General features: G+C 39.9%; 1 protein-coding gene and 1 long non-coding RNA gene across 4 annotated transcripts in view; one reads left to right on the top strand and one right to left on the bottom strand.

Annotated features, from left to right (window-relative positions):
• Nucleotides 1-14607, top strand: part of IL12RB2 (interleukin 12 receptor subunit beta 2) — a 77675-nt gene extending 63068 nt beyond the window's left edge. The window contains exons 13-16 of one of the 2 annotated variants that reach the window (XM_077776314.1): nucleotides 2475-2612; nucleotides 5337-5427; nucleotides 7855-7954; nucleotides 13000-14607. In XM_077776314.1, coding sequence (XP_077632440.1) covers nucleotides 2475-2612; nucleotides 5337-5427; nucleotides 7855-7954; nucleotides 13000-13536 — 866 coding nt within the window. In that variant the 3' untranslated portion in view covers nucleotides 13537-14607. The remainder of the gene's footprint in view (nucleotides 1-2474; nucleotides 2613-5336; nucleotides 5428-7854; nucleotides 7955-12999) is intronic. The other variant, XM_077776315.1, reaches the window with a different exon arrangement.
• LOC144241710 (uncharacterized) lies at nucleotides 6780-13555 on the bottom strand. Of its 2 annotated transcripts, XR_013338166.1 has the most exons (4): nucleotides 12806-13555; nucleotides 11635-11769; nucleotides 10138-10413; nucleotides 6780-7086 (listed from the first exon to the last, which is right to left on the bottom strand). It is a non-coding gene; the product is annotated as an uncharacterized LOC144241710 (long non-coding RNA). The 2 variants fall into 2 exon arrangements; XR_013338165.1 differs by lacking the exon at nucleotides 12806-13555 and having other exon boundaries at nucleotides 11635-12748.
• Nucleotides 14608-24006: the final 9399 nt, after the last annotated feature.

Here is a 24006-nt window from a genome sequence, read left to right as displayed (position 1 = left end):
CTCACGAACAGAGGAGGAGGATGGAGAGCCAAGGAGGAGGGGCCCCTGTCCCGTGTGTCTCCGCGCTGTGCACTGGGCAGCAGTGCTACGGGCACACGCAGCGTGCAGTGGGAACACTCTGCCCTGCCTGAGCAGACAGGAGGGCTACACCTGGGGTGGGGCATCCTCAGTTTAGTGTCTCCCACAGGTGATTCCGGTTCACAGCCAGTCCTCCGGAAATGTGTTGATACTGCCATGTGCACCAATAGCGCATTTCTCTACTGTCGCACACATTGTGCTTTGTTACTACTTGGCTGTTTTTGTCAACAGACTCTAAGCATCGTGAAGGCAGAAGCCCGGGCGATTTGCTTACCGTTGTCTCCTCCAATGAATCTCCAATACAGCCAGGCATACAGGAGTGAATACTGCCCTACTCTTTGTTAAAACAATGTAGATTGTTAGATAATAACTAGTTTCTAGTAACAGTGTGGCTATTTTGTCTGGTACCACTTGATCTTCTTACCTGCAGCCATTCAAATGACTGGCAACTGTCCCTTCTTCCTAAACTGGTGCCTCTGTCACTTAACCACCCTGAGCCTAAAGTTTCAGCCCCCCAAGGATTGAATGTCCCCCTTATCTCTGTTGGTGATCAGAGCCCAGACCAGGCAGCAGAACCAGTATTTCCTGCATGACTTCCTTCTCCCATTACTCAACTCAGTCTGTTTTGCTAGCCAAACTGAGGGAGCCATCAGCCTCCTCACTGCTCCCTCCACAGAGTTTCTATTTTTATTCTTCAAGTATGTGTGTGTTTGTAAATAAACTTCTTTGGCCCAGCAAACCATTCAAGTCCCTTCACTTCTGTTCTGAGGTCTCATTTCACTCTGAGTTAAGTATGCCTTCATAGGGTCGGACCCTTGACTCTGATGCTCACTGATGCTTTGCTGCAGCAAGATGAGCAGAAGGTCTCTCCAAAATTAATTTTTTAATCTTCTGCCATAGGAATAAAGACAGTTTTTTAGTTTAATCACATAGCTTAAGTCTGCACAAATTCATCAGGTTAGAGTAGGCTTGGAAATTTTCCACATGGTACTTTTTCTCAACAGGATGTTAAATATAGGGGTGCCTGGGTGGCTCAGTCAGTGAAACACCTGACTTCGGCCCAGGTCATAATCTCACAATTTGTGGGTTCAAGCCCTCCTTTGGGCTCTGTGCTGACAGCTCAGAGCCTGGAGCCTGCTTAGGATTCTGTGTCTCCTTCTCTCTGCCCCTCAATAAATAAACATTAAAAAATTAAATTAAAAAATATATAAAAAATTGAAATTGCTCTGATAGTCACAGCTGTTAAGTGATGTGCTCAGGCCCCTTTGGATTGAGGGGCCATGACATTACAGGACTCCTTGCTGGTAACCCACAGTCATCAGGGGTAGGGGAATATAAGGGCTCTGTTTCCCCACTAGCTGGTGAACTCTTTGAGACAGATTCTGTGCCTTTGTATACTCGGTGACTTATCCAGAGCACAAGCTCAATAAATATTTATGACTGTGGAGATAAATTTAGTAAACAGGAGCATTGTCTGACCTGCCCTGGGGTTTCGAGCTGGTAACTGAAGTTGAGGCTCAAAAGTGCTGGGTTCAAGTTTCATCTTTGATCACCAGCACAGGTACTTGTCAGCTGAGGGAGCCAGCAGGTCACTCCTGCCAAAATTCTGCCTTTGATCTTCTAGTCCTCCCGCCTCTCATCCCTAGCTTTTGAGAAGTCAGTCCAAAACTCACATCCAGCAGGTCACTGGAAAAGGAGATTGCCTACGTACTACAGAGGGGAAGAACAACATCATCCTAGTTGCTCAAAAACAAAATCTTCCCTGCGGAAACTCTGTAGGGGTATTGAGAGTGTAAGGGACTGATAATCTAGTTAAACTGCCAAATAAATCCAATCTACAAGCCACTTATCTCACTTTTAGATTTTATGTTAAATTGAAGCAGATCATCATTTTAAATCCATTAAGACCAGTATCCAGAACCTACCCCAAAAAAGCAGAAAATCAAAATTAGTGTTAAATGTTTATTTCATTAATTGCCTAACTTAGCTTTCTTAAAAATTCCACTGAAAACAATTGGTATATTTAATTTCCTCCCCAAGAGTTTTCAAATATATCTAATAAATGTTGGAAACAGTATAGTCATAAGAAATAAAAGGAGTTGCTACAGCCAAATAATTTCAAAAGCAGAATGATAAAAGTTCTTTCAAAAGATTCTACCACAGAAAATTATTTTGGTATGTTGTGAAGTGAGACCTCCATAAATGACAGTGTCTTAATACTGTAAAGTATTAAGTACTAATTAATTTGAAGTTTTAAAAAATTAGTTTTAAAACAGCAATGTGCTTTTTGCTTTCAAATTAAAGCATTAACAACAACAACAAAATAAGTAAAAGCCCACATTCAAATAGTTCCTATAACGTGTGCCTTTCTTTTTGTATCTTTATTCTCCCTTCAGAAATTCCCTATAGGGTATCCCCAAATTCACATTCAATAGACAGCCTGCAGCCTGGAGTAACATATGTCCTGTGGATAACAGCTCTGACAGCTGCTGGTGAAAGCCCCCCAGGAAACAAGAGGGAGTTTTGTCTGCAAGGTAAGAACTTTAAAGATGGCGCAGCCACCCTGGATTCCTACATAGGTGTACAGTCCCACTTGTTTGGCATGGAGGTTATCCGATTTTCTTGAATTCATTAATTACTCTCTTACTGCTCCATCTTTGCACTTGCTGTTTCCTTAAACTGGACTACCCTGCCACTTCATGGTCTCCTTGGAGAAAGTATCTACTTATTTTTCAAAATTCAGCTGAAATGTTTCTCCTCCAGGAAGCCTTCCCAACAGCACCTCCGTAATTCCTTCATAATGCACTACATTTGACCCCTCTTCAAAACACTGAATCCAATAGGCAGGAACTGGTATCTGTTTATCTTCAAGGTCTAGTTCAGTGCCCAGGACATAGTACTTATTCACTAAGTATCTGTTCAGTGACCAATGAGAATAATCTCAGCAACAACAAAGCAGTTATTGCATATCAGATAGCTACTATGCAACAGTCATTGTGTTTAGTGCTTTGCATACTGTAGTTTGCTGGGGTTCTTGTAACAAAGTACCACAAACTGTGTGGCTTAAACAACAGAAGTTTATTTTCTCACAGTTCTGGAAGCTGGAAGTCTTGAGTTCAAGGTATCAGCAAGCTTGTTTTCTTTTGAGGACTATGACAGAATCAGTTTCCTGCTTCTCCTCTCATCTGCTGGCAATCTTTGGCGTTCTTTGGCTTCTGGATCTCTGCTTTCATCTTCACATGGAGTTTTCCTTGTGTGTGTCTCTTTGTTCAAATTTCCTCTTTTTTGAGGACACTAATCATATCAGAGTAGGGCTGCCCTACACCATTTTGACCTCATCTTAACTAATTACATCTGCAATGATCCTGTTTTATAATACAGTCACTTTCTGAGGCTCTGGAGGTTAGAACTTCAGTGTATGGATTTTTGGGGTAAAAGGACACATTTCACCCTTCATAACACAAACTTTTACTCATTGAATCCTGACCACAACCACATGAAGTGCCTGCTTTACACGATTGTACCTGGCCACACAGTATCAGGCACTCAGTTCAAAATGAATAAAGGAATAAGGGATTAGGATGCCTTTTTACAAGGTCCAGAATGTACAGAAAGATTACCCAATGTCATACAAGTGTCAAGTGGCAGAACTACAAATCAAGCTCAGATTTAATTACTTGAGTTAAATTGGAGTGACCTACCTAACATGGGCTTCCCTCCACTGGCTAAATTGTGCTGTTCTCTCTGGCAACAGGCGTCTGCATCTGCTCTAAGCATGAAACAAGCTGTTCTTGCTTTGCAACATGGAGTATCAAGTTGATCATTTAGGACTTTGTTGTTCTATGCCAGGTATTTCTCCACTGGGAAAGTTGACAAACCCTCTTCTCATCTCCTAGCGCTTCCACGAAAGTTAACTTGCGAGCAATTAATCAATTAATGGCTCAGCATCTTTCTACTTATGGTACTCTAGACTTGCCCCATCTGCCCAGGAAGGAAGACATATGCTAAAGAAATGTCAGATTGTGTTGTGTGGGGTGAAAACAAAAACTGCCTGCATTGACACCTGTTCAGCCTTGGTGACACGCCTCCTACACCCTCCCTGCTCACCCTCCCCCTGAGCCTGTCCTGCACTCTATCAGAGGAATCTTTCTGTAAGACAGCCTGCTCCATGTTGACATTCCACCTCCTGTTGAAACCCATCAGTGGTTCCCCAGGGACCTTCAAGCTAGAATTCAAGCTATTTCATCACCAAACCCTGCAAGATCTGCTCCTGTTCACCCATCTAGCTTCGTCCTCTTAACACACACTCATCTTTCATACTTGAAAGCATGACCAAACTACCTGTGGTTGCCTGAAGGTTCCATGCTGTTTGTTCTTTCCATGCCTTTGCATAGTTCTGTCTAGTATGCTTCCCTAACTTGACTGCTTTGCTGGCTCCAAATCTGAACTTTTGACATCATGCCTTTGGGGACAACGTCCTGGTTGCCCTTGGGACCATTTCTCATGCTGTTCCCCTGCTACACTGCCTTCTACATGCCTTTTTTAAAAATGCATATCCCGTGGCATCATGGTTACCTACATGTTTACACATCTATCTCCTGGACTAGATTAGTGATTTAAGACAACAGAGCCCATGTCCTCCTCATCTTTGTATTCCAGCACCTAAAAGGGTCTGATACATGGTGAATGCTCAATTCTTAATGAAGAATCCCAGCACATAGCAAAATACATCTTCACAGCAAGGAATCCAAACAATTTCACAGAGCTAGTTAGAAGGATTATCCAGTGGTTTGGTAAAATTAATAATACCATTTCTCAAAGGCTTCCTATGTTCAGATACATTGCCATGTGCTTTATGGACACCATCTCTAATCTTCACAACAACCTGCAAGGTAGATGTCATCATTCACCTTTTACAGATCAGGAATCTGAAGGCCATTGATCACAGTCAGTCAGTGGCAAAGCCAGGATTAGAATTCAGGGCTCCTAGTTCACAGCCAGTGCTTGATGCCATACTCCCTCTCCTTCTGCCCCTTTTAGAAGAAGGAGCCCTTGTGGACTGGAGCCCCTTCCTTAGAGCCATAGAACTGGACCCCTTAGGGCCCCTTCTCCCTAGCTGAAGGAACAAAACCAAGTTGGCCTTTTTCCTGATCCCATCTACCCAGTAGCTATGGGTAGGTGCCAGAGGGTTCATGCAAGTGAGTATTTTCATATGTTCACTGAAGGTAACTCAGTCACAGGGTTTGCTAACTTTTCAGGTAAAGCCAATTGGAGTGCGTTTGTGGCACCAAGCATTTGCGTTGCTGTTGTCATAGTGGGCATTTTCTCAACGCGTTACTTCCGGCAAAAGTGAGTTGGTTAAATTTTCCAATTTCAGTAATTTATTTTCTTTTAATGATAATAGCTTTTGCCACTTTGGGTCAAATAAACGGACGTTCTCCGTATACATTGCTGGTAGCAGACTAAATTTATTCAACTTTCTTAGACAACAGTATTTTGTTAAATTTTTTAAAAAATGTTTAAATAGACCTATGACCTATCAATTCCTAACTGGAAATTTATTCTAAGTATATGCAGATATTTAGTGGCAAATATGTTCACTGCAGTATTGTTCATTAAAGGAAAATAATTTGAAATAACCTAACTGCCCAGTGATATGGGATTGGTTAACTACATCACAATAGATCTCATGCTGTATAGCATATTATATCCATAAAATTATAGAAAATGGTGTATTTGCAATATTACATTTTTAAAAGGTTGCAAAGCAGTATGTACTTTCACTTTAAAAAGTACATGCACACATGCATACCTATATGCAAGACAGATCATTTAGCATTAAGTTTGGTTCTGTATGCTACAAGCCAAAATATGACTTTAAAACTAGCTAATACTTTATCCCCCAGGTTAAGAAAGTAAATTCAGGTTGAGGGCTGGTGTAGTAGCTCTACAGGCACCAGGGATCTAGGATCCTTCCATCTTTTTGCACCATTATCCTGACTTGGCTTCCTCAAGCTCACTTCACGGTCCAATGACTGCAGGAACTATAGCCATCACACCTGCATTCTACAACTGTAGAGAGGAGGAAGGTGCCCACATTTCCCTTTTCAGGAGGCTTTACATGAAGAAGTCAGACATGATACTTTTAGTAACACTTCACTGGCCAGAACTTGGTGGGGCAAAGACTTAAAATTGTGATCTTACAGCTGGGCTTGTCGTCATCCCAGTGAGTCAGGGTGCTCTTCCAAAGAGGATGTAGTATTGGGTAGTAATTAACACTCTCTACTGCAAGGATATGCACCAAAACATTGATAGTGGTTTATCAGAATATAGAATAGGGGATTTTAGTTCTATTTAACTATTTTCTACAGTTTCCTTAAATAGGTATTATTTTGTAAAGAATTTTTTAATATGTTATTCAATACAGAGTTTTCTTCAAATGTTGTGTAAAGAGAAGGGGTCAAAATAAAACTAGCTCAAAGTCTGTCTCCTAGCCATTGAACTTATCTGAAAGGCTTTACATTTATTGAAGCTCCCATATGTGATAGATACTTCAAAGCAGAGTTCTATTTTGGTAGACTGAAAAGGTTTAATTCAAATGGAGTCAAGTTGGATCACATTCATCCTCTTCAGGGAAATATTATCAGTTAGGGTAAAAGCCTTTTTTGTTAAAAGAAAAAAAAAAAAAACACCCGCAGATATATGGCTTTAAAAATAGTTTATTTCTCTCCCATATAATAGTCCTGAAGTAAGTCATCCAGGTTGGTTGGCAGCTGTGCTCCCCAGTCGTTAGGGACCCCGTTGTCTTCTCCTTTATTGGCTGAGATTCCCTTGGACACTGTCCTCATCTGCATGATCTGTCCTGGGTCACAGGTACCTCTACTCACAGTTGTTTGCAGAGAAACCAGTCACATGGGTACATCACTTGCTAAACATCCAGGGAGCTTTCCATTCTTATTAAACATCAAAGCTTATTAAAGCCAATTCTTCAAAAATGTCTCAAATTTGCTTTGAATTAAAAAAATAAAACATTTAAGTCATGTGCATTTGTTAGAAACATTTTTAGGACTTTTTTCCTTTCATGTCATAAAAGTAATATAAACACTTTTTAAAGTATTTTTTAAAACCCAGAGATGATAAAGAAAAAAAGAAGAGCCGTATTTCTTCTGGTCATCAAATACAACTACTGTTAACAGTTTGAATATTTCCCTATGGTATTTTTTTCCTAGGCATTTTTTAAAAACATGGTTATGTTCCTGTTTTGTTCTTTGTTGTGTTTTTCGCCCCCTTTTCCTTTTAGGCACAATACTTTACCTGTTACTACAAACTCTCTTAATTTTTTTTAAATTTACATCCAAGTAAGTTAGCATATAAAAAACTCTTTATAAACATTCTAAATAGTAAGCTCCCCACAGGTAGGAAGCATGTCTTATTTGTTATTTCATCCCCAGTATATGGAATGGGCTCATTATACATTAGCGGTTGAGTCAATGCTTGCTGAATGAATGCATGGCCAGATAGTGACAGCTAAAATTACGATGAGTAAAAGTTCCATAATTTATTTAGCAACCCCCAAATGGTTGCATCATGACTCTATCCTCTATCTAAACTTCAGAGAAAACTAGTCTAGCCTTAGATGATGCATCATCCTTCTCCTTCAGTGTTTTTATTTTATTCATTTGCACACCCTACAATGAAATCACTGCACTAAGAACTGATGCTTGCATGCCACCGTGTGCACGCTTAACCAGATGTCATTGTTTTCTTTATCTACAGGGTATTTGTTCTCCTTTCAGCTCTCAGACCTCAGTGGTGTAGTAAAGAAATTCCAGATCCAGCGAATAGCACGTGGGCCAAGAAATACCCCACTGTGGAGGTAAGGTTATAATACCTTAGTGGTGAGTTGATAGAATTCCAGTGATCTAAGTTTCCATTAGAGTTATCAGGAGACCTAGGTGCTTATTAGTTCCTATGGATAAGCTGAAGCCCCTTGTGCTAGGTTGCCAACTGAGTCGCTACTCCCCACATACGACTTTTCTGAAGTTTATGACCAAAAGACCCATAGCTTTTCATTCCTCCATGCCATACGTTCCCCTCCTCACCTCCATTCTTCAAAAGAAATAAAACAAGTATTTTTGCCATTTGCTGAGCACTAACTAGCCTGACTCCTCCAAATTCAAGAGAACTGAAGCTTTACTGTGACATTTCCTGTCCTGAGCATTGAACAGATAGAGCTCAGACTATTTTGGCGTTGGCAGGAAGCTAGTCATTCCATTGTGCAACGAGGTTTTATAGAAGGAGAGGTTGCTCTGCTGGCAGATGGGAGAGTGGAGAGTAAAGGATGGGAAGGGCATTGCCGCACAGCCAGGAGGTGAAAACAGCTCACGGGGGGCTAGATGGTCATCTTCGGTGTGTGTGGGGGAGTCTGGGAGTTGGAAGCATCTGAACATGGAGCAATACTGTGCATATAAGAGGAGCAAGGCAGTATGCCAATATTCTTCCCATTGCCCAGGACCTTAGCAGACCCACACTCCTCACACCTTCTAGTCATTCTCCTCCAGGATTCTTCTCCTCAGTTATCAGTGCATTCTCTCATCCACACCCTTCCTCAGGCCAGAAGCCAGTGGTACCAGCCACTGCTCAGGGAAAAGGCAGGTTTCAGCCATGTCTGTCTCAGTGGGAACTGAGGTCACTGCCATCAGTGCCTTTGAAATAAAGTTTGGGTGCAAACCCTACCTTGCCACTTACTATGTGGATGGCCCTTGGACAACTTGCCTGATGATCTGAGCCCTGGTTTCATCCTCTATAAAACAGGAATTGATAATATCTCTCATGTATACTGTCTGTGAGGATTAAGTAAGATACCATGTAAAGCACATGGTTCATACAAGGCAAAGATCCTTCACTTCATTCCCAGGAAGACTCACATTTGACATCTTCTTTCACTACTGAGGGATTTTGTTTCTGTTATAATAGCAAGAATAATAGTAACAGCTTTTATATATGTGCACATATGATTATATATTTTATATGTTATATACAGAATACATAAGTATATAGAATATAGTATATAGTTACATTATTGAATAATATATTCAGGGGTGTCTGGGTGGCTCAGTCAGTTAACTATCTGATTTCAGCTCAGGTCAGGATTTGTGTTATGAGATCGAGCCCCACATCATCCCCACACTGGGCATGGAGTCTACTTGGGATTCTCTCTCTCTCCCTCTGCCCCTCCCCCACTTACACACATGTACTCTCTCAAAAAATAATATATCATATGTTTATACATACAGGCACATTTATTGCAGATTTGGTTTCAAACAACTGCAATAAAGCAAATAATCGCAATAAAGGTAAATGAATTTTTAGGTTTCCCAGTACACAAAAAAGTTATATTTATACTATAGTCTATTAAGCGTGCAATGCAGTGTCTGAAAACAATGTATATACCTTAATTTAAAAATACTTTATTAGTAAAAAAATGTTAATCCTCTTCTGAGCTTTCAGCAAATTATAATCACTCATCATAAATCACCATAACAAATAATGAAAAAGTTTGAAATGTTGCAAGAATTACCAAAATATGACAGACACAAAGTAAGCAAATGCTGTTAGAAGAATTATGCCACTAGACTTGTTTGAAGCAGGATTGCCACAAACCTGCATTTTGTAAAAAATAGTATCTGCAAAGTGCAATAAAGCCAAGCACAATGAGTTTTATCTAATATATTATATAACTTTTATATGCCAGGCACTTTAAAAACCTTTCTCATGCATTAAAATCTAATCCACACAACAGCTTTATGAGGTTGTACTACTGTTATGCTCATTTTTCAGATGAGAAAACTGAGGCACAGAGGACTAAGTAACTTGCCCAACGCCAGTCAGCTAGTAAATGGTGGCTCCTGGATTCACATATAAGTAGCATGTGCTATCTGCTACTTACTGTATGCTCTAAAAGATCTTTAAGCATGGGGTGAGGGAAGTGCTTCTAATATTCAACACCTCTGAGCTGAACAGACTAACTGAAGAGGTATTCACACACTGGGCCCTCACCTGGTGGCAATCTTGCGATGACCTATGGGCATGCAAGTACCAGGAGCTGAGTCAGCTGAGCTTTAAGATCCCTGTCTTCCAATGCTGACATTCCACCGTCCCACGTCCTAAGAGCCTGAAATAGCATGGTGGGAAACAGCTCTGGGTCAGTCCCGGACACCTGGCTCCCAAACTTGTAGCTTTGGCGTCATGGTCTCTGTTTACCTCTGTTTGAGCATGAGGGGATACAGAGGCATACAAGGCCTATGAAGGGCCCATAAAAACCTAGAAGAAATGCTGAGAAAGATACACAAAGGGTTAGAGATAGTAACAAGGGAAAAGAGAATGGAAATGGCCATACGTATGCCCCAAGTTGTAGAAGTATGTTCACTGTAGCATTATAAATAGAATGCCAAAAAATTGGGCATAATGCAACCTGCCACCAGGGGAGCAGGTTAAACGTGGGCACAGCCGTATGACAGGATATTATGCAACTACTGGAAAAAAAAAAAAAAAACCTGAGATCTATAATGTGTCTAAAAATCCCTAAGACACCTAAAGGTTAAAAAAAAAAAAAGTTTGCAACAGCTGTCTAAAGTGGGTTCTCATTTGCATAAAAAGGAGAGAAATTTTATATACACTCTCAACTCCAGCAGGTGTATAGGGTATTTCTGGGAAGCCTACATAGGAAAGTGATAATGTTGGTCACCTTTGGGTAGTGAGTTGTTGGAGATAAGAGGGCCACTTAATTTTTATTAGAAAGTCTCTTTGAACTTATTTTACAAAACTGTTTGCATTTATATCTTTTGCAAAAAAAAAAAAAAAAAAAACAAACCTAAAAACCGGTAATTTAGCAAATAAAATTTAGCTTAAACATGGCATCCGTAGTGATGGTCTTGAGGCAGCCTCCGGAGCCCTGGTCACTCAACCCCTGAAGTGGGCAGACTGCTTCTAAAGACCCAAAGTGCTCTCCCGGTGATAGGCTGAGGCAGACACCATAAACACAACAGTCTGTCTTTCACCTCCAACAAAATTCTCAGGCCTTAGATCCCCCTACTTCTTAAGATGTGGCTAAAAAGCAGGTCTTCAAGCTATGGAGGAAAAGGCCAAATCACAAAGGGGACCACTAGGATGTTCTCCATTTTGAACCTATAAAAGCTAAATAGGGTCCTTGAGGTACCCGAGGACTTGCCCTAAGATGTGTTACCCAGAGGGCCTGCTTCGTACATGCTCTAAGGAGCAAGCTCCACCAACATGGTCAGAACCTTCAAGGAGGCAGAGCACATGCCCCACCTATGGAAAAAAATTAGCCGTGTGTGTATTCCACATAGTCCCTCCCACCTCTGGGTAACCGTGCTTCGGCAGCTGTGCTTTCCAGAGCTGAAGGCCATCTTCCAAGCCAGACTGTTGTGCCAGGGTCAGTTTGGGTAGCCGTCAGAAAAGAGCACATCCTCCCCCACCCCACCCCCAACATGCACACACACACACACACACACACACACACACACACACACTTACCCTCTAGCTTGTCAGTGTCCTTTGTAGAAGTCTGTTCTGAGACAGCACCATCATTCACTTTTGGATGCTTGCCGTGCTCAAGGAAAGGAAGGGGACATCAGAAGCAAATCCAGACCAAAATCCACTCTTGCACAACTTGGCATTTGACAGATGGGGGAACAAAAGGTCAGAGAGGTTGATGGAGTTTCCCCAAGCTATAGAGCATCAGACTTGAGACTAGTCCTCAGGGTTTTCCCTGTCATCCTACTCCTCCCTTAAGGCCTGAAAGATACCCATTCGAAGATGGCTTAAGAACATGTAAGAAAAAACAAAAAAACGACGACAGTATAAAACATCATGTGCCAAGAACCCGATTGGTGGTTTCTTTGCTGGTGTAGGAGTCCAGGGAAGGAAACAATCACTAGGGGCGTCATGAAAGAGGAAGGCATCAAGCAGGAAAAGGTACAGCAAACAAAAGCAGGGTGGAGGCTAGTATGGAAGCCTAAGCGTGGTGGTAGCACTGAGAAAAAATGTGTTTAGTGAGACCAGGACAGTCCTGAAAGTTTTTGAATGGAAATATGGGGAGGTAGAGGAAGGTGCAGAACCCACTGCCAAACTAAAGGCTGGAAGGTTCACTGCATATTTAAGTCTGAGCTGTTGAAGGCTTTGGAACTCTGCTTTAAAAAGATCAAGCAGTCAGTGTGAAAGATAGTTTTGAGGGTGTAGGTTGAGCCCAATAAAGCCCAGAAAGAGAGATGTTAACAAGAGTGCTTGGACTTGGAGGACTCAGGAATCCACAGTTAAGTTTGGAAAGGAAAGAGCTAGGACACTGAAGAACTGGTAACTGAAGTGATGCTTACTAAGGTTAAGAGTGTAACAGACCAAATTAGCTATAGGGGGGGAAAAAGATAAAAATTTCTTCCAAGTTACTCCAGAGGGTCTTTCTTAAGAGCAGAACTGAGGAGAATATTATTACCCTGAACCTTTGAGTAGTTGCATCAAAGCTCAAAGTCATTAGCATCCCTTAAAAATCTCTTCATAATATTTCTCAAGCCTATGTTTACCTATCAAAAGAACTAGCAGGTTCCAGAACAGACCAGTACTCCTTGCCCATCACCTTCCTACCTGGAAAGTATCTCTCTCAAGATTCAGTTCTAGAGTGACTTTCAAANAGTCCTAAGGAAGTACTCACTGGCTGGGGGTTGAGAAGTCCATGGCTCCTGTCAGTTCCCAACATTAACTGCTTCACTCCTGCCACAAAGTCAAGGGCCCACAATGTCCCACCTGGAGCCAATTAGGCAGTACAGAACCCTGAAGTCAGTTGTCAAGGGATAAGTATCCTTTGTAACAGAGCTGTATTATTAGCCTGTTTCTCCCCTTTCTCAGAAGATGCAGCTCCCCTTGGATAGGCTGCTGACAGACTTGTCTATTCCTGAAGAACCTGAGCCGCTGGTTATCAATGAAGTCCTTCAAGTGACCCCAGTCTTCAGACATCCTCATCACCCCAACTGGCCAGACAGGGGACGAGGGGTCCAAGGTCACTATACCTCTGAGGAAGACACAGGATACAGTGCCTCAAGCCTACCACCTCCCAAAGCTCTCATAGTAGAGACAGGACAACTCGTGGATCTATACAAGATGCTGGGGAGCAGGGGCCCGGACTCAAAGCCAGGACACCTAGCCGGCCCCGTGACAGTATTCCCAATGGACTACCTTCCCACCCATGAGGGATACTTACCCTCCAACGTAGAGTATCTTCCTTCACACGAAGCTCCTGTAACTGATCCTCTGGAAGAACTAAAGCCTCAGCAAATCTCTCTTTCCATTTTCCCCTCAAGTTCTCTTCACCCACTCACCTTCTCCTGTGATAAGAAGCTGACTCTGGATCGGTTAAAGATGGGGTGCAGCTCCCTCATGCTGTGAGTAGGGAAGCTTGGAAAGTCCATGTGCCCAACCCCCAATGTGTCCCTCATCCCCAGCCCACTGCCCCAGCAGTCATCCCCTCTGGGGTTTTGCTATCAAGTCTGTTTCCAAATAAAGGGCAAACAAAAAGCTCAGGGTGAATCTTGGGAACTGAGAAATGGCTGTAACCCAGATGCCTGTCTTGCCTTCTCAAGTTAACCCTTGAACAATGTCAGGGTTAGGGGCACAGGCTTAAATCTGCATAATTTCTGACTCCCCAGAAAGTTAGCCATTGTTGGCTTATTAACCACTCTTATTGGTAACATAACCACCTATTTTGTATATGTATTATATAAAGCTAGAGAAAAATGTTAAAATCATTTAAGAAAAAACAGATTTTTAGTATTTATTGAAGAAAATCCACCTAAGTAGACCCACACAGTTCAACCCTGTGTTATCCAAGGGTCAGTGGTATATCGTGTGTACCTAAAGACTCCAATGTGGGTTCCCACACCTTTCTTCACCGGGTTGACCAGTAAAGGAAAGAACAGAATGGAAATCAAGTCTCTTACTAGCAATGGCTAACAGTCCAAGCTTTATAAAGCTGCTACTCCATACCAGGTCATACACCTAGATCAGTAGCATCCAATAGGCCTAAGACAGGAATGTTCTCTAAATATCTTTACTGTTCAGTGCAGGTGATATGAACCACGTTTGCTGTTGACCACTTTGGAATGTGTCTAGTATGACTGAGAACTGAATTCTGATTGTAATTAGTCACATATGGCTAGTGGCTACTATCTTGGAAGGCAGAAGTCAAAATGACAGATACACTAAAGTATTACAGGGAGTCTTCAAAACAGATCAACCCAGTTTTATAGGGGAGGACATAAAAGATTGTGGTAAACATCAGTATTAAAAGGGCTTCCAAGATGGTCATGACTGTTCTTATTTGTGAAAGACTATACAAATATACCTTTTGTCCTGTTGTTTTATTTTCTTTACCCTCTTTCAGTGAATGAAGAACAGCTTAATGGTGGAAAGTTACTGTAAACTCACTATATGACCTTGGGCAAACAGCTTCCCCTCTCTGAAATCTAATGTTTTAGAAAGGAGTGTGCCAAAAGCTTTCTGACACCTTGCTTCCTCTTTATGCTGCAGCAGCTGCTGCCTTCAGGATCTAGGCTATCTCAGGGTCTAAGACCCAAACCACTATGATTGCACTCACATCCATCCTGCATTTCCTTCCTCAGAAAGAGGAACTGGTGCTGAACTGAGCCCAGGAGGTAATTCTTTTCCCAACATGAACTTGGAACATGATACATGTTTTACTCACTTAAAGCTGTGGCCACTGGTTTGTCACCTTCCCCACCCCAACAGCCACCTTCCCCACCCCAACACTGCTTCTATCCCTTCACTGTAAGCCCTTCTGCTAAGCTGGTAAGGGAAGTCTTCTCAAAATGCTAATCACCCTTTCCAAAGTTAACAGGATGAAAAGTCCAAGAACCTTCGTAAATTCCTGTCAAGCCCAGGGCCTACACCCTAGCCTGATCCCAACCCAACCACTGGCACTGAGACAGCTCTGGTTTACCAGATGTCCCTCAGAGCTCTAGGAACTGAAGTGATGAACATTTGCTCTGCTTGTTCATGTTTTTCTTTATGCTAACTGCCATTCCAGATTTAATATAGTTCTCTCAGGCTTCCTTTGAAAAGCTAAGTTCCTTCCTTACACCCCTATTCTACTCTATTTAGGGGCTGAGCAGCACCCCCACACATGGTTTCCTGAATCTCAACAGCTTGAGCATTTCTCTATACCCAGGAGGTGGTGCCCCTTGTTTGAATGTTTATTAACAGGTCATAACAGACAAGGCCACCTCCTCAGAAGCAAACTAACTGGTCACCTCTTGGCAATGGGAGCCAAATTCTCTTGAAATACCTGCTCTACCTAGCTCTGATTTTCTGTTGCTGGCCTGATATACATCTTAGTCATTCTTCCCCTCCTCACTTGGACCCAACACCCAATCTCCCTATTACCCAACTAGACCCTTTCCATTCCCCGAGTGATACTGTGGTCATCTATTTGCCTAAAAAGAAAATAATTTACTGGACTATAAATAACGTTAAGACAGGAATGATATGCTTCCCTCACACCATACATGGTTCATAGTAGACTATCAATAAAAATTAAGAGCCATCACCTGACACTGTTTTCACCTTGTTCTTTCTGTTCCAGAAGCTAATCTAGCTGTGCCTGCTTCCTTTTATTGGGACACCTGAGTTTGTATTTGTTCTTCATTCCCAACATTCTACCCTACTGTTCACTGACAACATTGCTGTAATACATGTAGCAGTGGTTCTTAAAGACCTATTTGAGCATGCCTTTGGCTGCTCACTCTGCCAGATAAAATATCCTCTTTCCACAAATGAGAGGATGGGTACCCCTGTTCTGCCCTTGTCAAGTAGTTTTTGGTTACAATCCCCTCATCCTACAGATGCAGTCAAAATACCAAATTGGGCTGCCTCCTAAATTTAACCAGGACTAGGTCAAACTCATGAATATTCATGCACACCCAGCTATCATTACACAGGAAAATTAGCTATGATATTAAGCCTTACTCCTTCCATACATCCCAAAGGCAACACAGAAATATCCGCTCTATGGAAACACATCAAATTCCTTAATTCTCTGAGACCTAAATCTATAAAGTCCAAGTTCACTCAATGGATTCATGGGAATCTCCACCACTAATTCTTGTGTAGATTCTTATCTTAAATTGTCCCTTGAAAGGACCTTCTTTCCCAGAAGCTAGAGATTCTATTTCTTTGGGTCTCTGTCTTCTTTTTAGGCAATAAGAAAGTCAAATTAGTGTTATCTAGTTCTTTCCCTTTACTGACTTTCCCTTTCCATTCTGTCCTGATTTCTTAGCTTCCATTAATAGCCCACAGCTGCAACTCACCAATGCCCTGAGGCCAGTGAAAAACATGCCGGCTAGGCACATTCTATTCTTGTCAATCCCCTATGTTCAATTCTTGGTTTTTCTCCATTAGGCTGTCTTTTTCTTTCATCTGATACAGTTGTGATCAGTTCCAGTATCTCAGCTCAAGCCCCCCAAAGGAGCCCCGTTTTTCTCTTCCTAACCTGCAAGACTCCTGGACATTCATATTATCCACCCTATGAAAGGCTGATAGGTGAACTCTCAAGTAATTTCTCTAGAGTAAGAGATCAGAAAGGTCTCTTCCTTCCACTAATAAAAGATAAAGCAATTCAATCAATTGCCTGTCAATGGAAAGAAGTCAGATCTTTACATCACAGCCTATACTAGAATAAATCTCCAACAAATTAAAACTTTACAAAACACACATACCAATTTAGATAAAAATATTTGCAATATATGCCCAAGAGAACTAACTTAATTAGGTGCTCTTACAGATCAATATGAAAAAGCCAACACTTAAAAAAAACAATGGACACAGTAGAGCCAACTCACAATACATGTAACTGCCCAGTAAGCATGAAACAATCACCTATAGTCAAAGGAATGAAAGAGAATACCATTTTTCACTTACCAAATTAGCAAAATTAAAGGAATAATTAACCAGTATAATCAGAGAAACTGGTGCACACAACCAGCAATGTTTAGTTGGCTTTCTGGAGGCAGTTTGACAATATCCAATAAAATTTGAATAAGCTAACTCAGCATCTAGCAATGTAGACTAAAGAAACAGTATAAATACCAAATTGGATAAAGGATTGATCACACCATAGATTAAAATGGAGAGGGGGCCTAAATGCCCTTCAGTAGGTACCTGGTTAAATCAAACTATACAATAAAACTCAATTTCATGGAATCTTAAGATTCCACTAGTTTTAGAACAAATCATTACTTTATGCTCTGAGTAGGAAAAAGTGCTAAACTGTAATATGCCATCAGTTTCTATGATGGATGTCCCCCCTGTACACACAAATTGGAATGGATCTTAGAACTCATGAATGGCATATTATACAGGCTTTTTCCAAGTGTAACAATATTTGACATGGAAATGGTCAATTACAAAAGGCTGAATAAAATCATCTCACTTTTGTAAATCAATGCAAAACAAAAAACCCTAGAATATACACCAAAATACTCTAGTGACTATCTCTAGCCATAGTTTTTTAAATTACATTTTTGCATTCTCACCAAATACTCATTACTCTTGTGATTGGATTAAGTCAATAAAATATTAAGTTATTACCCATTCCTTCCTGAAGACTTGAAACAGTGGATCTAGAGACAGACCCTACTGAGCACTTTAAGCCCATGCCGCTTTCATCCTCCAGTGTTTGGCACTTTCACTGACCATTAGTACTCCTGTCAGAGGGCACAGCAGAAAAGTAAAAAAGGCAAAGTAGATGACATACTTGGTGAGGGTGGGGGTTGGAAACTTTAAGGTAATAACTTAAAAAGCAGTGGATCTTGGAAATACAAAGTTTATATCATAAACCAATTTTTCCCACTTCCCCGATTCTAACAGGAATAATGACCAATTACATCATAGTCCTTAGTACATGCAGTTGTGAAGGGTGTAGTTAATGCAGTGCTCACCCTGACCGGTTAAGGCATTACACCAACTATAGAGGGGGAGAAACAAATTATGACTTCTAAGTCATATAACTAGTATCTGATACTGGAGTCTTGTTTCAGAGAATACCTTATCATTCTTTCCTATGCAAAAGTCTGCTCTACAAATTGATGTCAACTAGGGTTGACTATAGTTAACTATACAAATCTTTGGTGCTATTTTTACTAGGTAACAAAAACTGGTTATTTGCATACTTCTACTAAAGTTCTAGATTATTGTTCTTGAGAAATGTACATAAAACCTTGATAAATCTTAAATGACTAGAAAAAATCTGCACTCCTGAACTTGCTAAGTTATCTATCCAGCTAATCTAAGTCCTATAATAGAAGACACAGGTAGGAAACAGAAAGGAAATAGCACTCCCAGTCTATTATTTTAGGAAAATTGATAAATGGAGCATTTAAAGCTATAAATAAAAACATTGTGCCTTTTCAATAGAAAAATAACCAGAGCAATGTTGTTTTGTCTTTAATTAAAATAGCAATTACTGCATCTAACTTACCTATTGATTTTTCCCAAGTAAAAGGCTCTTAGAGCTGAATTTGACTGCATTTTTTTTCTTATGTGAATTTTTGAGACATTAATGTCCTTCTTTCCGTTCTGTAGTAACTGACTCCACATTTTGCTAGTGGTCATTTATTTACAGTAGCAAAACCACTCTTAAGTTGATTTTGCTGAGATTTCAGTCACATCTCTATGAGACACACAAACCTATTTATGTGCTGTCATAGGATGTCTTTAAGTTAATTCATGCCTCTTTTTAATTTCCACAAGTTCAAATTCTTCCGTAAGAAACCCTGACCTTACCTAGGTAAAAGAATGTTAGATTATCTTGTCAATTTTAGATATCTTACTACTAAAAGTTACTAGGATCCCAAGGATATACTACAGTAACTATTAGGTAGTTTCTCAGAGAATGAACTGTTCTTCAAGCCCTGAATTGTCATTGAAAAGGCCTGAATACCCCATAGTAGGATACATCTTCTAACACATTAGTGGACAATATGCCTATGTTAAACTGTGGGGACATTTCTTGTGCCATCTAAACCAAGGAGCCTGGAGACCCCCATCCCCAATCCTCAACCAAAAAACCTCTCAAGGTGAAAATAAGGGGTAAGATTTCATTTAGAACAGAAATCTTACTTTATTCCATCACATAGAGAGCAAAAGATCATTTGTCCCTCTTTCCACATTATAGAAAAATACTTTTCCTAACTTTCTTCTTCTCATACTTGTATTACAACTTTGACTAGATCCCTTTGCATTCCTATACATCCCTGTTAGTTTATCCCTCCTGGTCTATGGCAGGGTAGATTGAGAGCAGCTGCAAAGACAGTTTTTAGAAAACACCCACTTTGACCTGCTTGCAATACACTAAAATAACTTGCAAGGATAATTAAGTCAGTAAGCCATTTCTCCAGCTATAGATGCAATCTTCAAATCAATTCAGATTTCTTTCCTCAAAAAAATCTGTAGTTATTTTTAAAGTCTAATAAGTCTAAGGAGCAAGACTGATGATCATCTATGCTCTCCTATAACAGGGTGATGCTTGTTACATTGCAATTATTTAATCAACAATTTGTACTGGCAATTTTCTCTTAATAAATTTTGCTCATTTTCTCTTGAAGAGAATTTCTTCTCGGACTAGTGCACTTAGCATTATGCAGCATCTAAAGCTCTTCTCTTCTTCAAGCAACGGGACTTCCAGAGCTTCTACCAAGACTCAAGAAGTGTATGTGTTGGGGGTTGGGGACATCACTCTTTTATTAAAAACGTTAGTTTACTTAATTTTGTTAATACAGTGACTAAATGCCATTCAATCTTCCAGGGATGCCATTTTTTTTTTTTTTTTTTTAAATGTATTTGAGAGAGAGAGAGACAGTGAGAGCAAGGGAGGGTCAGAGAGAGAGGGAGACACAGAATCTGAAACAGGCTCCAGGCTCTGAGCCAGCTGTCAGCACAGAGCCCAATGCCAGGCTTGAACCCACGAACCGTGAGATCATGACCTGAGCCGAAGTTGGGACGCTCAACTGACTCAGCCACCCAGGTGCCCCCCAGGGATACCATTATTAACAAAATATGCCTGCGAGGGATGCTGACTTCCTTCCCAGTGACCAGTAAAACTTACATCTTAAAAGTAGCTTTTTCCACTCTTCTCATGCATCCCTCAGAAGCTTTTAGACTTTAACAGTTAAATGAAACCTTGGTAACCATGTGCATGAATCAAGTTGAAACAAAATTATCTGTAGTTTTTGGAAAAGTTCTTCCTTTACTGGGGGGGAAAAAGTGTGGAAACTTCACTGGAAAATCAGAATTTCCAGGGAAAGAGACCAACTATCTATCTCTAAACAGAAAGGTAACTGTGTTTAGCTCAATTCACCAATCATGAAAGCCTACATTTTCAACCATGAAACTGGGGGTTGGAGGGGGTGGTAGTGACAACCAGCATCTTCTTTACTGTGTTTAGTCATCAATTTCCACAACCACCTCTGGCAGTCTGAGCACTTTGAGTGTGGCTGCCAAACAAAGCAACATTTTGCAATGGATTACATCCAAGTTGTGAGACAAGGAATTCAACAAGTTCCCAAAACAAAGTTTCTGACATTATTCATCAGCTAATAAAAAAAATTTAGTCCAATGTAACAAAACCAGGCAAACAAGTACCACATTCAGCTGGACCACTTCATACAACTCTTCACGCTAGGCAGATGGGAACCAGTGCTCTTTCTTCAAACTAATTTAAGTCCTGAAATCTTTAATGATCAGCTACAACTGTAACTGAGGGTAAGAGTGTAATCAATACTGTCCATTTTCCTTACTCAGCTCACCAAGTATCAAAATCCTGAATATTAACCAGCCCTTTTCACATTTCCATACCAGTAACACTTAATACAGCTGTTTAATAAAACCAGAGATCAGTTCAGAGCTTCTCTCTCAACACCTGGTATGTTCACCAAATAGGTTTTTAAAAAGCTGTTATTAGTTAGAATTATCAGGTATAACCAGTTATCTTTTACAGGTCTTCCTAGCACAAAGCTTAGCTTGTATAAGCACACTAGAAACTGCCAAACCCTGCCAAACAGGTGGCAAAAGGGACAAAGTTACTGATTTTAAAAACACTTTAATGGGGCGCCTGGATGGCTTAGTCGATTAAGCATCCGGCTTCAGCTCAGATCATGATCTCGCAGTTTTTGGGTTCGAGCACCGCATCGGGCTCTGTACTGATAGCTCAGAGCCCGGAGCCGGTCTTGGGTTGTGTCTCCCTCTTTGTCCCTCTCCTGCTCACTCTCTCTCTCAAAAATAAATAAAAAACATTTAAAAAAAAATAAAAACTTTAATTACCTAACATCTCAAACAAAAACGTAGCTAGGTTACATAACTAATTATTTTCTAACTTGTATGGGTCATTTTTCATCTTTTCTCTCCTTCCATTTAGGAGTGAAGGATGGACTGCTAGTTATTTATAAGGTAATCAATGGCAAAAAAATCTAAATTCTGCCCAAATGAATATTTTCCTGAGTAAGCTGAGAAATGCTGTCCTCAAGAATCCAGTAATTGATGCCCCAGCTCAACCTATGAAGTTAATGAAAAGACTTGTTTTCTCTCACCTATACAAAATGTTCACAACTCTCACCTCATTGAAAAACAAATCAGAAAGAGCTTAGAATTGACAAAAACTGCCAAAACATGAAACATTAAACTATAATCATGGCATTAAGCATAATCTTATAGCAAATTTATACTTTCCTAAACTTTCAGGAGAATATATTTAAGTTACAAGCTATATAATCTTTCTTTTTTATAAACAAAACAAAACAAGACCATCTTTACTTAAACAGGCTAACAGGCATCTTGCCCTTATTCTGACTGAAGAAGAGGTAACTTGCTTTAAAATACTTCTAACTTCACAACTTCCCATGGGGTAGGAGGATTTAATTTGTACCTAGAACTAACTCTTAGACTGGGAGTCATAGCTTAGATCATAAGTCAGCAAAGATTTTTCCAGGAAGGGACAGATATTTTAAGCTTTGTGAGCTACATCTTTGTATCCGATTAGTTTTTAACCCTTTAGAAATGTAGAAGTCATTCTTTGCTCATCAACTATACAAAAGCAGGCCACGGGGCGAAGTCTGTGGACTCCTATCTTAGATCTAGCACTTATTTAAACAGTCATTCCCAGTGTTAGTTATCTCCCCGAAGCCACGATCTTGATAGCCTTAATAATGTATCTTTATATCCTAATCATTTTATGAAATTAAACTTCTCATCCTTTAGTTACAATTTTTCTTGCTCTATATTCTTTGGTTTAGTGAATTCCTCTTAACCTGAAAATGGCTCACTTCAGTCACTCCTCCTACGACCTCCCTATTTACCTAACTTAAAAATCATGTTGGATTTAAGTTGAGGACACATCCAAGGTAAACCTAGGCTGAGCAAAAAGAAACTGGACCCAAATTTCTAAAAGCTGACACTTAATAAACATCATCTTAATGATAAACTTTGACAATTTTGTAAATCATGTTAATGAATTATTTCACTAATTTCTAGGTCTGAAACTTTGTTAAGAGCTCATTTTACAAGTTGTTATTACTCTGTAAAGCATACTAGTAATCACATTTTAGGCATTCTCCAGCTAATGTGGAGATGTGATTGATGTTTAGACTTGTTAAACACAGGTTAATTTCAGAATTACAAAAGTATGGATTATAATCTTTTAAGCATTACTTTCCTTAGAAAGAATTGACATGTACCTGAAAGCCCTAGAATTTGCTGTACTAGTTCCTTCAAAGTTGGAACAGCTATCCATTAATATACCTGATATAATCTTACCTTAAAGTCAAAATCATTCAGGTTCCAGCAGCTTCACCCTTCAGTGGTTTTTTTAAACCTTTTAGTATTTTTGGTTCCTTCCACATAATGCTAGTGCTCTTAAAGATGTGTTTTAAACATCCAATACACAATATTTAGATTTGTATACACCTCCCTAATGGCACAATACAGTTTTCCTATTTCAGTACAATGATCTCTAGCAATTAAAAAAAAAAAATTAGATTGAGTACTTAATATTCTCCCTTCAAACTTATACCAAGAAATAAGCCTCAAATATATTTACAACCCTAGAGATGTGTCCTGCTTCCACATTTAAAATAAAACAGTAAAGCAGACGTGTAGTACCTACTGCACATTTTAAATCTTTTCTTATTCTGCACAGGTCTCAAAAGACTAACAAACTAAGAAAGAAACTATATCTGAATTATGTGAATGCAAGTTGAAAATGTCTTAATAATAAGTGTCAACTCTGGCATTATTCCCATGTAGAAGTACCAAAATAAAAGTTCACTACAACATTCAACCAGGCATATTATTATTTAAAGATTTGTATTGATTACAGGATTTTCTTTAGTATTGTATCATTTGTTTAAAAAAAAAGTGGTATTCAGTATGATTAACTTTCACACTCAAAATGTGATTTGCTAAAAGAAATGCCAATTGTCCTGTCAGTCCTTGAAATTCATTATACAAGTTAAGAATTCAACTTTCTAATTGAAATAGGTACCCCTTCTAAATGTGATCCAACAGCCTGGTTTAACAAAAACCCCACAAAACAAAATCTGAATCTAAGGGGGAAAAATAAAGTATGATTATCTTGGGGATGCACACACAGGTCAGAAAACACGTAACGATAAATGGGCTCCTATTTGATTGTTTTCATGACTTTTAAGAAGTGAGCATGAAAATAAAATCTTTATTTTCAGTTATTACCCACCAGAAAGAGAAAGTTAGGTTCACAGTTTTAGCTCTTGACACAAAGTGAACTAGGAGGCAAATTTACATCCATCAGATACAACTAATGGACCAACTTTTTGA

This window comes from Crocuta crocuta, unplaced genomic scaffold (genome assembly GCF_008692635.1).
Source record: "Crocuta crocuta isolate KB4526 unplaced genomic scaffold, BGI_CrCroc_1.0 scaffold17, whole genome shotgun sequence".
NCBI lineage: Eukaryota > Metazoa > Chordata > Mammalia > Carnivora > Hyaenidae > Crocuta > Crocuta crocuta.
The sequence above is the reverse complement of the archived record's forward strand: the minus strand, read 5'-3'. Positions and strand labels throughout refer to the sequence as shown.